The sequence below is a fragment of the Camelina sativa genome, chromosome 13 (assembly GCF_000633955.1).
Source record: "Camelina sativa cultivar DH55 chromosome 13, Cs, whole genome shotgun sequence".
NCBI lineage: Eukaryota > Viridiplantae > Streptophyta > Magnoliopsida > Brassicales > Brassicaceae > Camelina > Camelina sativa.
Window position 1 is genome coordinate 17808323 of NC_025697.1, and position 11020 is coordinate 17819342.

The window sequence follows — 11020 nt, forward strand, 5'->3', positions numbered from 1 at the left end:
GTTGGGTTTTCTTGTGCTCCTTCCACTCGGTCGAGTCACTCTCAGCACACGGTCGAGTGGGCAGTCGAGTGGGACTCCGGACCTTGATTCTCCAGCCTTAACTCCTTTGCTTTCTCCTCATGATTGCTTCACTTCTCCTCAACATTGCTTCCATGCTCCTTAGGCTCCAAAATCACCTGTTTATGCAAGAAAAGATGCAAATGCACTGCAACTACACTCTAATGCAAGAACAATCCTAAAACTATGCAATAATGGTCAAAAAGGATAGCAAAGGATGCAAAAGATGTGAATATATTAAGGGAAAACAGGGTAAAATATGTGAACATCACTCTATTCTCAAAACCACCAGAATATTCAGCCTTAAGGACCTTTGGTTGTGCCTGCTTCCCAATGTTGAGGCCATATACTCAAAATAAGTTTGACCCTTGGTCACTCAAGTGTGTATTCTTGGATACACTGAGAAATATAAAGGCTATAGATGCTTTTATCCTCCAACTGGGCGCGTATACATCAGTCGCCATGTCATCTTTGATGAGGCAAGCTTCCCATTCACAAGTGTATACAGTTATCTTCACAAATCATCGCCCACACCACTATATGGAGCCTGGCTCAGGCAGCTTTCGGATGTCACTGCATCTTGTGCTCCCGTTGCAGACTCTATAGAAGCTACTACAACATCAAAAGAACAAGTTCATGTTCCAACAATGCCATCTCCAGACACAACAATCAACAACACTGCTACTATAGACGACATGTCAACACCAAACGTGACTGATCTTGAACATGATGATGGTGATGTGAGTTCTGAGTGTACGACAAGCTTAGATCTTGTTCCTATAGGCAACAGCTCACACTCACCAGTCTCAAATGTGCAAATTTCAGTTACCAATGATGATATTTGTGCAACTGAAACAATTTGTGAATCCACTGCAGACATCTTAACCCATCCAATGATCACCCGATCAAAAGCTGGTATTGTTAAACCGAATCCTCGCTATGCTCTACTTACACATAAGGTATCTTATCTGAATCCTGCAACAGTTATTGCTGCTCTTAAAGATCCAAACTGGACAACATCTATGACTGAAGAGATGAGTAACTGCAAAGAAGCGAATACATTCTCTTTAGTTCCTCAAACACCTGATATGCATGTTTTAGGTTCAAAATGTGTTTTTCGGGTCAAACTCAATGCAGATGGATCCTTAGACAAGTTTAAAGCCAGACTCGTCGCTCAAGGATTCACATAGGAAGAAGGCATTGATTATCTTGAAACTTATAGCCCAGTAGTTTGAACATTGACAATAAGGGCTGTTCTTCACTTTGCAACAGTTATGAACTGGAAAATTAAGCAAATGGATGTTCAAAATGTTTTCTCCATGGTGATCTCAATGAAATTGTCTACATGAAACAACCTGCTGGTTTTGTTGACAAGAATCATCCAAATCATGTTTGTCTTCTCCACAAATCACTTTATGGCCTCAAACAGGCTCCAAGAGCTTGGTTTGACAAATTCAGCAATTTTTTGCTTGACTTTGGCTTCACTTGCAGTCTGAGAGACCCCTATCTGTTTGTCTGCTTTAAAGGAACATACATTATTATGCTGCTACTCTATGTTGATGATATGGCTATTACAGGAAACTCCTTCGAGCTTCTCTCCACTCTCCTTGATGAGCTAAACAAGCAATTCAAAATGAAATATCTTGGCAGGCTTCACTACCTCCTTGGTATTCAGATTCAGTATCATGAAAATGGCATGTTCCTGTCACAACAAAAGTATGCTGAGGATCTCATAGCTGCTGCTTCTATGTCTACATGTGCTCCTGTTGCAACACCACTTCCTCAACAACTGAACAAAGTATCAAAACAACATGTTTTGTTCGAAAATCCTAAATATTTCAGAAGCTTGGCTGGTCGACTGCAGTACTTGACGCTAACAAGACCACACCTGCAATTTTCTGTCAACTATGTATGTCAGAAGATGCATGAACCTTCAGTCTCTGAATTTAATCTTCTGAAACGGATTCTAAGGTACATAAAAGTCACCACTACAATGGGAGTCTCCTTTTCTCGCCAAACAGATTCTAAGCTTCGAGTGTATAGTGACAGTGACTACTCTGGGTGTCCGTCCACTAGCAGGTCCACTGGTCGCTTTTGCACTTTTCTTGGTCGTAATATGATCTCTTGGTCGTCAAAGAAACAACAAACAATGTCCAAAAGCTCCATTGAAGGTGAATACAGAGCCATGTCTGAAGCGACATCTGAAATCACGTGGATCGTGAATCTTCTTCATGACTTAGGCATCCAGCTACCTGCAACACCGGAGCTCAACTGTGATAATCTCTCCGCTGTTTATCTCACCTCCAATCCAAGTTTTCATGCTAGCACTAAGCACTTCGCCACACACTATCACTATGTTCGTGAGCAGGTCGCTTTTGGAAACTTGATTGTCAATCACATCCATGCACACTTCCAACTAGCTGACATATTCACCAAATATCTTCCACAAAGATCATTTGAGTATTTCCGAGCCAAACTTGTCCTAGGCGTTCCCCCCCACACCAATTTTGCGGGGGAGTGTAGAGAACAGAGCACAAAATGCACAAAACGACACTGTTTTGTCAACAGGCTCACATTGTGTCAAGCCCATTAAGTCCAAAGCCTGCAAACAAGATGCAGAGAAGAAGCCCAAGACTCTGCAGCGGCCACCTGCAACAGACAATAAGGCGTTAGCAAAGGAGTCCGTACAAAGTACGACAGTGACTCTACATAATCAATTCAAGATGTTGGGACCAGTTGATGAAGATGAAGCCACGTAATCTCTCACAGCTGGTTGATCAAAGAACTCTCTAGAATCTAGGTTTAATCTTATGTAACTATATAAGTGAACCACTTGCAATGTAATATCTTCAAGGATTGAATAACAAAAGAAACAATCTTTCACCACTCTTATTTTCTTTCATCTCATAGCTCATTTCATATCCTCAAATTCTCTCATTTCTTGTTAATGTTCTTTTCACTTTTCTCTCATCGGACAATATCAAAAGCGGCGACTGATATCCACCGGACAAAACGGTGTACCGATGGCTAGGGATGGTAAAATGCCTAAGCCTCCCTTGCTGCTCCTTCATGTACCCTCGACACAAGAAGGCCACTGAGAACTCGTCCTCCACCAGCCGGTTAACATCGTGAACGAAAACATCAGTCTCGTCGCTGTCATAACGGTTACGAGCCAACAAACCCGCCGTGTAAATAGCGCTCATCCTCCCCGGAGCTTCCTCGTGGTAACCCGTGGGAGCATCGACCATTATCACATCCCATTGCGTCTCATACACGTCAGCTGGAAACCCCTTCAGCGACAGAGCACATTTCGAATCTCGCGGATCAGACACGGCTTTGCAACCCTCTGTTCTCTCTAGCTCCATAAGCTTGTTCGAATCTTTCACTTTCGTGTTGTATTCGACGTGGTATGATTCCAAGTTTGGGAATTTCTTAGTCACTCTCTCGATCCAAGCTTTGTCTTCCTCGAGGACCACTAGCAATGTAAGAAGTAACTTTATAAAGAAACCAGAGATTTGACTAAAACTTTAAAATTATGTTGTCATGATCAGAAGCTTACAAGTGCGTCCACCATGATTAAGAGATGCCCACATCAAGCTGTCGTGTCCTAAGCCAAAGACAAGGAAGTTACAAGGAGACTTCTTGTCCAAGACTCTCTTTGAGACTGAGATTTCATCAAACGTTTGTTGTGGTGTGATCTCCGTGGTGACGTAATGAACCAACGCATCCGATAGAGAAATGGGCAGTTTGGTGCATTGTTGTTTGGTTGATGGGCATTTAGGTTTCTGGTGATATTCCTCTCGTGTGTTCGAGTTTGAAGAGGAAGAGATGCTTTCTCTTTTTAAGAAGAGAATGAACAAGACCAAGATTGAGCAAGAAATGAATATGAGCTTTGAGCTGATGAAAGATTGGGTTTTATTCCTCATCTCTCTCGGTGATAATCGGTTTCAAAGTATGGAGAGCTAGAGAGAGAGAGAGAGAGATGTGTTGACGATGGTGAAAAATGTGAAAGATTGTGTTATCAAACTGATGCTTGAAAAACAAGAATTGGATGCCAAAACACAAGACAATACAGGTGTTTAGTCTAATTATATATACATCAAAAGTTTTCAAGTTACTTAAAATAAGAAAAGGGCCTCTTTGTGTAAAACTATGCATCCTGATCCTGCAAACTATGCATCCTGATCCTGCATTGTCATATGTAATCAAGTTAAAGTCTAATTTACAAAACTTCTATCTAAAGATCCACGAACATGCCACTAATTTGATTCACTTTGAGATACCACCTACTGATCATTAAATATTCAAAAGTTCGGAGTAATTGATGTACTTTCATGTAAAATAGTTTTCTCAGTATTTGTTAAAACATGTGGAGTCAAAAGCTTATACCTTGTGAATAATGGTGTATACTTGGGGTCAAACTAAGCACTTATGCTGAAGAATAAGTCTTGAAGAGGTAAGCCAGAATCTTTTGGTAATCACCTAATTGGACACCAGTGTTTGGATCAACCAAGAATGGAACCTGTAAATTGTATTAAGCAACAACAGTTACAGCCGTTTCTTATAAGTTATTGGTAAGAGTGTAAGTAGATTCTTGTATAGACAGAGAGAGGTAAAAAAAAATAGACCTTATTTGATCCTGAAGCATTTACAAGTGATTTCATCCGTGTGGACCCTTCTCCAATGTTGTGTAATACGTAGGGGAGCTCCAGCTCACACAGTGCTTCACGCACCAACCGTGAATACTTGGAGGGGAAAAAAAATGAGGAATCAAAACCCTTGGTCACCAACGTTTTCTCCAGCATATGAAAGATGATATGAGCACTAAAACTGAATTATTACACCATAATAATATACTGCATAGACTTACAATTCTTGATGAGAAGGTTTCTACATCATAGATAGGATTTAAGCTCTAAATTATGAAGAAATCCTATATATTATATTTGAATCAAGGACTACATTCTAGAACCCTTAGTATCTAGGAGATTTGTAGTAGAGACCTATTAACTTTCCCAAAGCCAAAAGGATCTCAAACAACTAACTGGTCAAAGACCCTTCATCTGTTTCCCACCTTACTGATTTATACAATTCTGGTGCCTATCGTATTAATAGGAAATATTGGCGAAAATCTAGTAGAGCAATGTGCGGATCTAACGACCAATCATGAGAAGAGTCTTGCATACAAGAAAGGAAAAGGCAAAAGCATAGTACCGGGTTGTTCTCGTAAGAGAAGAGCTCGAGCATTTTAGGTGGCAGATCTGTTGAAGCCTTTTCCCACAATGACATTCCTCTACCTGCCCGGAGAAGTGTTGGCATCCATCCAGTGAACAAGGTGCTGGAAAATTCTAAAGAACTCAGCGATACTATTAAAACTTATAGTTACAGGAAAGAGAAACTAGTCTACATGAATACTCCAATTTCGTCTAAGATAGGAGCTAGAGACTACAGAACAAAACCCAGATAGTTTGACCCCAAGTATTGCAGATTTTGAAGATGCTCACCTTTCCAGAAGTCCTGTGGAAGGGTCTCTTCCATTTCCATATTGTTTAAATAGGTACTTCACGATGTCACCTAAATTAGTAAAGAGATGAGAACCAATGTAAAGATATCTAAAGAACACAAAAATAGGCTACTAATGTTGGAACTTACGACTTACCACTTTCATACATTAAAGTTTCAGTATTCGGGTCGACCAGGAATGGAAACCTGCAAAATTTCATTCACAGAGTTTTAACGACAGACCATTAGAAGGGAAAACAAAAACAAATAAGCAGAACAAGAACGTAAAAATACATCTCTTTTCCGCCAGATCTTCTAACCAGTTCTCTGTGTCTCACAGATCCTTTAGGACAAGGATAAACCTGAACCAACAAAATATAATCAGGATAAACTTTGGGTTATTGCTTAATGAGCCATCTTTGGTTTTAGTTCTTACTTCTACAGAGAGGTCTAGCTCAGTCATGGCTTCCCGCACCCTCCGACAAAAGGGACATGCCTCTATTACCCAAAAAAATATCTCAAAAATGTAAAATTTAAATTTTCCATTAATGCACTTTGTTATATTGACATCAACAAGAACATACCAAATTCAAAAAGCTGCAAACGCAAAGGAGGATTAAAAGAAACAACATCTTGGTTATCTATGCCCCCAGATGATACTCGAGATCCCCATGGAAGTCTTGCAACAGATGCTAATGAAGAAGTTGCAACCTGTATACATGCCAACCATAAGGAAAGAAGACAAAATATGCAGAGCTTTGTCGTGACATAATCAATGCTAAAAATCTCAGCGAAACAAAGTCCTTATTTTTTTGTAACAAACCAGAAAAAACAGGACTCTCTTACCCCTCTGTAAGAAATTTCAGAAACCTACATCCTCCCTCACAAACCCTTCTGCTAAAGTCAAAGGGACCATGAAATGGTTTATAGTTCTAGATCTAAAAAGGATTAATCGTACCAGTAAACTGAAACCTAAACACTGCCACAACACCAAACTTAATCAGGCTCAAATGTCAGATCTAATTCAATGGTTTTCTCCAAGTTACCTAATTGACATACATTTGGCTGCAGAGAGCCTCGTAGAAACAGAAATGTTGCAAAACATGAACATAATTCTATGACTAAAAAAGTCCATAAATTAGAAACATGACTAACCTCCAGAACATGATTCCGCTGTTGAGAAGGATCACCTCCCTAGAAACAAGAGCTGAGAAATATGAGATTGAACCTATCACTCCCAGTAAGCAATTTCGAGACATGACACTAACACTAACACACAACAACCTAGAAAACAAACACACTTGAGATGACAACATAACAGCAGAAAGTGCCAAGACTCACACAAGAGAGAATGACTCACAGAGAAAACTTTAAGCAATGGACAGAGAAAAGACAAGAAGCTCGATGACTTGCTGCTCGTAGTCGATGCTTCATCCGTTTTCGCCTCTGATTTCACATAAAGTCTTCTCCTTTGACAAACCCATTTCCCGTTTCTTGAAATTCTCTTCGAGAATCGTTGAGGTCGATGAGAAAGAAACGTGGATGATGGAAAACAGAGAGTGCTGTTAGCCACCGATGTTAGCATTGGATTACGCAGAAAACCTAATTCGATAGTGAAGAAAGGAGAACGATCGATTCACAGAGACACAAAAGTTGTTTGGCGCTTAGTTTTGATTGGTAACAACAACACTGTCGACGACGACGACGACGATGACTCCTGGGGAAAATGTTAACCTTGGTTCTGAAATTTACATATCTACCCTCAGATATTATAAAAGTGCCTTGAACTTAAAGGGCAAACAAGCAAATACCACTTTCATCTTCTCTCTCACACAGTCGTCACAGAGCACATTGGTTTGTTTCACATCAATAATGTGAGTCATGATGAGAATCTGATTTTTATAGGTCAATTGTTTAAAGCTATGGTGGAACAGTTTTGAATTTTGATGAAGCTTCAGTATATACTTATCTAGATGTTAGTTACATGTAGGTGAGTCATTGTTAGGTCAAATGTATACTATATAGCTTTACTTAGTTGGCTTGTTTGTATTATGACAATGATGCACCATCTCTTTGCATTTTGAAGTTAAAGACTGGACAAAAGCTTCTATCTACATATAAACTTGCACAACTAAACACGATAGCTAAATATGCACACTTGTTTGCATCCACAAACCACAAGTAATGTGTGTGAGACAGAGAAAACAGGACTAGTCATGTACAAAGACCACACTACATATAGTAACAGATCATACTACCATAAGCATAGCTGTGGCATTTCCTTGCTTATATATCTGTAAGAGTATTTTCTATTGCAGCGCTGAATCGAATAGCAGAGCCGATGATTATCATGGTCGATCTTCGTTCTTCCAGTTCAGGTAATGCTATTTTTCTTGTTTTGGTGTTAGCAAAGTTGCATCCATGTCTTCTTCTACTTTGCACCTGTTCTGTTGTTATTTTTCTTTGTTGCTGATTTCTCAAGTCGTGATTTCCTTACAGCTTCTTGGATTTGCCTCTCATGGTCTTTCAGAATGTCCTCAATGTTTCCACCTGGAGGCATCAGTGGACCTGAACAGTGCATTCTGTTCTTCTTGCGTACGTATGTCTGAAACCACAGGAGAAAACATCTTAATCTAAAAATGAAAACTATAACCAATATGTTGAAACTATCCTGTTCCAAGTAATTTGTTACCGTTGTGGGTTCTAAGGATACATCCTCTTTATGTGAAGGAGACAAGTATCTCCCAGCAATGGGGACGTTGCTAGATCGGGTAGCCTTCAGCTCAACAACGTTGTGCCTAGAGCTATCATTTTTACTCCATGTTGCTGCTATGTTTGGATGAATCATTGAATTGGTATGAGAAAAGCCTTTGTCTCTGTCGCCTCTTCCCATCTCTCCCCTCAAGCCGGTTCTACTGTCTTCCTGAGGATTGTACCTCCGGTTGGTGATTGTATCTTTTGCCTGACCTGAAGCAACAAACTCCGGTGTTGTAGCGGTACTCTTGAAGTCTCTAGAACCCCGTCTCACAGATTCAGGTCCACGACCCTTCACAGTTTCAGCCTTTTTCCTGAATTTATATAGAGAGCATGTTTAGGAATTCACATGAATCATTTTGTGGTTATATAGTGCAAGAATACTTATATAAGGATCCTTTCTCACACACCTTCTTGCTTCTTCATCACGGACCTTTTCATCAAGTTCCTTGCTTGGAGGATACTTGGGCAAACTTGATACATCACAAGGGAGTGGTTCCGTTGTGAAGAACTAGAGAAAAAAAACGTAGAAAGAATTGAGATTGCATTGAGGAGGCAAATGAAGAACTGCTAGATAAAGGAAATACAAAGCTACCTTGCTACTTAGTGTCGAAGAAGATGTGCCTCGCATCTCTGGTTCCAAGGATAGAAGCTTGTCAACAAGGGCTAAAGCTGAAGGTTGTAAATTCTTGAAAGTCTCTAGAAGGACACGCTTATAAGGTTGTTGTGGCTTGAAACTTGTGGCAAGTGGTAGCTTTGTCTTTTGCCAGTAATCATTGCACGGTGAACCACACAACTTGAAGATCTTATGCATTTGCTCCACCTAAGAGACATTGTCAAAGATATATTGCTTGAATCAATAAAGTATGCTGAATGGTCATGGATTCAAAGAACTGATTGTATGATGAATGTACAGAGGTATTTTACCTCTGTTCTTCCCGGCATGATAGGTTTCCCTAAAAACAGTTCTGTAAGAATGCAACCAACACTCCACAGATCTATCCCGGGTCCATATTCTGTAGCTCCCAGTAGAAGCTCAGGGGCCCTGTACCACAAGGTTACTACACGGCTCGTTAAGGGTTGATCTTGTTCTGGATGATAGAAGTTCGCCAGACCTAAATCTCCAATCTTGAGAACTCCATCATTGTTTACCAAGAGATTTGAACCTTTAATGTCGCGGTGGAGGATTCCACGGCTGTGGCAGTGTTCAAGCCCACTAAGCAGTTGTTTCATGTAACATTTGATCTGCAAGAAGTAACAAGAAATAAGTTTTGTCTCCATGATTCTTTGGTTACCTTTTTGTTATAATCAAATCCTTGAACGTACTTGGGATTCAGTGAATTTTACACCGGGTCTAAGAGCGAGTCCCGAGAGGTCATGCTCCATGTACTCAAACACAAGGTACAAGCTACCAGAAAGTTTTGAGGTCACAAGACACTCAAGCTTCATAACGTTTGGATGGTCAAGTTTGCGCAAGATGTGGATTTCTCTGGCCATGAATCTCACGCTTTCCGGATCCATATTAACGAACCTGACCTTCTTCATGGCTACCATTTTACCAGTCTCAAGGTCCCGGGCTCTGTACACACTGCTGTAAGTCCCTTGTCCAATCTGCAAAAGACAGTGTTCACATAATGATCAGCCCAAGGAGCCAACACAACAGAAACATATGTCATCAATCAAGAAACAGAGAGAGAAAAGGAACCAACTTTGTCAAGCTTCTCAAAAGACTCTGCACCTCGTGGAACCCAACCCTTGATGGCTTCACCTGCAACAGAGGTTAACCAAGAAGGCCATCCAGCTGCAATGAGCTCTGCCTCAGGGCTCTGTGGAACAACTGTGGAGATACTAAACGGTTGAAACATATTGAAACCTCCTCCTCCTCCTCCTCCTCTCCCAATATCTGCAGTTGAACATCTCCTGTGACACCTCGTAGGTCTCTCAACAATTACAGTTTTACCATCACTGTCGTCTACAGGAACAATCAATCCGCTGGCTCTACCGGATGGTTTATGCGCCAACCCTTCATTTTTGCGTCTACCAGAGCTTTCGTCCCCCGATTTAAGTGAAAACTCATCTTTATTGGAAGTTACAGGTGCGGTCAACTGAACTGAGGACGTTTTGTTCCAATTCTCTTTGGGTTTCTCATATTGGTCATTAACATCTTCTTCTGCAGTTCCTTTAGAGCAAATGCATCCCATAATACTTCAGGCTGATTCTTCACCTATCCGCATCAAGAACAAATATATCCTGAATGATCCCCAAGCCTCAAAAACCCAGGAACCTCAGGTTTTATCAAAATGAAGATGATCGATGATCAAAATGTTTAGTAACCTAAATTATGCAATTGTACGTCTCTTCAACCCACCAGAGATCTTTTGTTCTTATATGATCCCAAATGAATGAGAAGGATCTTATACAAAACCTTAAAAGTATGTAAATTCAGAAAAGAAAATCACAGAAAAGAAGACTTGTGAATCAAGAAACAAGAGAGATTGATGATGTTTTGGTTTATTTTTTTTTTCCGTTATCTCCACTGCAAGATGAACAAAACGTTGTTAATTTGGTTTCTTGCAGCAAACTGTTCGTCGATAACGGAAAATACGGAGAGAGAATGAGAGAGAGAGAGAAATAACGAACAGAGTGTTTGTTAATTCTGATTTGGAAATTTTTAGGAATGAAGAGAGAGATGGATTTGGTTTTTGTG

The 11020-nt window shown here is 40.3% G+C and overlaps 3 protein-coding genes and 1 pseudogene across 5 annotated transcripts; 1 reads left to right on the top strand and 3 right to left on the bottom strand.

Moving 5' to 3' along the window:
- Nucleotides 1622-2650, top strand: LOC109128370 (uncharacterized mitochondrial protein AtMg00810-like). Its single transcript, XM_019234581.1, has one exon. The coding sequence runs from the start codon at nt 1622-1624 to the stop codon at nt 2648-2650; it is 1029 nt and encodes a 342-aa protein (XP_019090126.1).
- Nucleotides 3038-4005, bottom strand: LOC104736992 (annotated as a pseudogene).
- On the bottom strand, nt 4069-7387 carry LOC104736994. Of its 3 annotated transcripts, XM_010457089.2 has the most exons (11): nt 6920-7304; nt 6715-6753; nt 6144-6270; nt 5996-6057; nt 5854-5921; nt 5717-5766; nt 5562-5631; nt 5272-5395; nt 4686-4802; nt 4447-4579; nt 4069-4244 (listed from the first exon to the last, which is right to left on the bottom strand). In XM_010457089.2, exons 1-10 carry the CDS (start codon nt 7142-7144, stop codon nt 4487-4489), a joined length of 975 nt encoding a protein of 324 aa, XP_010455391.1. In that variant the 5' UTR covers nt 7145-7304; the 3' UTR covers nt 4069-4244; nt 4447-4486. The 3 variants fall into 3 exon arrangements, with proteins under 3 accessions (XP_010455391.1, XP_010455392.1, XP_010455393.1); XM_010457090.2 differs by lacking the exon at nt 6715-6753 and having other exon boundaries at nt 6920-7375; XM_010457091.2 differs by lacking the exons at nt 4069-4244; nt 4447-4579; nt 4686-4802 and adding an exon at nt 4810-4881 and having other exon boundaries at nt 6920-7387.
- Nucleotides 7931-10959, bottom strand: LOC104736995 (probable serine/threonine-protein kinase At1g09600). Its single transcript, XM_010457092.2, has 7 exons — nt 10023-10959; nt 9640-9924; nt 9241-9558; nt 8909-9136; nt 8724-8824; nt 8252-8627; nt 7931-8164 (listed from the first exon to the last, which is right to left on the bottom strand). The coding sequence occupies exons 1-7, from the start codon at nt 10512-10514 to the stop codon at nt 7991-7993; spliced, it is 1974 nt and encodes a 657-aa protein (XP_010455394.1). The 5' UTR covers nt 10515-10959; the 3' UTR covers nt 7931-7990.

Coding starts and splice junctions, on each gene's coding strand:
- LOC109128370 (XM_019234581.1), top strand. CDS start 1,622: ATGGCTATTACAGGAAACTCCTTCGAGCTTCTCTCCACTCTCCTTGAT.
- LOC104736994 (XM_010457089.2), bottom strand. CDS start 7,144: ATGCTAACATCGGTGGCTAACAGCACTCTCTGTTTTCCATCATCCACG. Junction 6,754..6,919: donor CATTGCTTAAAGTTTTCTCT/GTGAGTCATTCT, acceptor TCTTGTTTCTAG/GGAGGTGATCCTTCTCAACA. Junction 5,922..5,995: donor AGCTAGACCTCTCTGTAGAA/GTAAGAACTAAA, acceptor TTGTTGGTTCAG/GTTTATCCTTGTCCTAAAGG.
- LOC104736995 (XM_010457092.2), bottom strand. CDS start 10,514: ATGGGATGCATTTGCTCTAAAGGAACTGCAGAAGAAGATGTTAATGAC. Junction 8,825..8,908: donor CTTCGACACTAAGTAGCAAG/GTAGCTTTGTAT, acceptor TTTTTTCTCTAG/TTCTTCACAACGGAACCACT. Junction 8,628..8,723: donor CGTGATGAAGAAGCAAGAAG/GTGTGTGAGAAA, acceptor ATATAAATTCAG/GAAAAAGGCTGAAACTGTGA.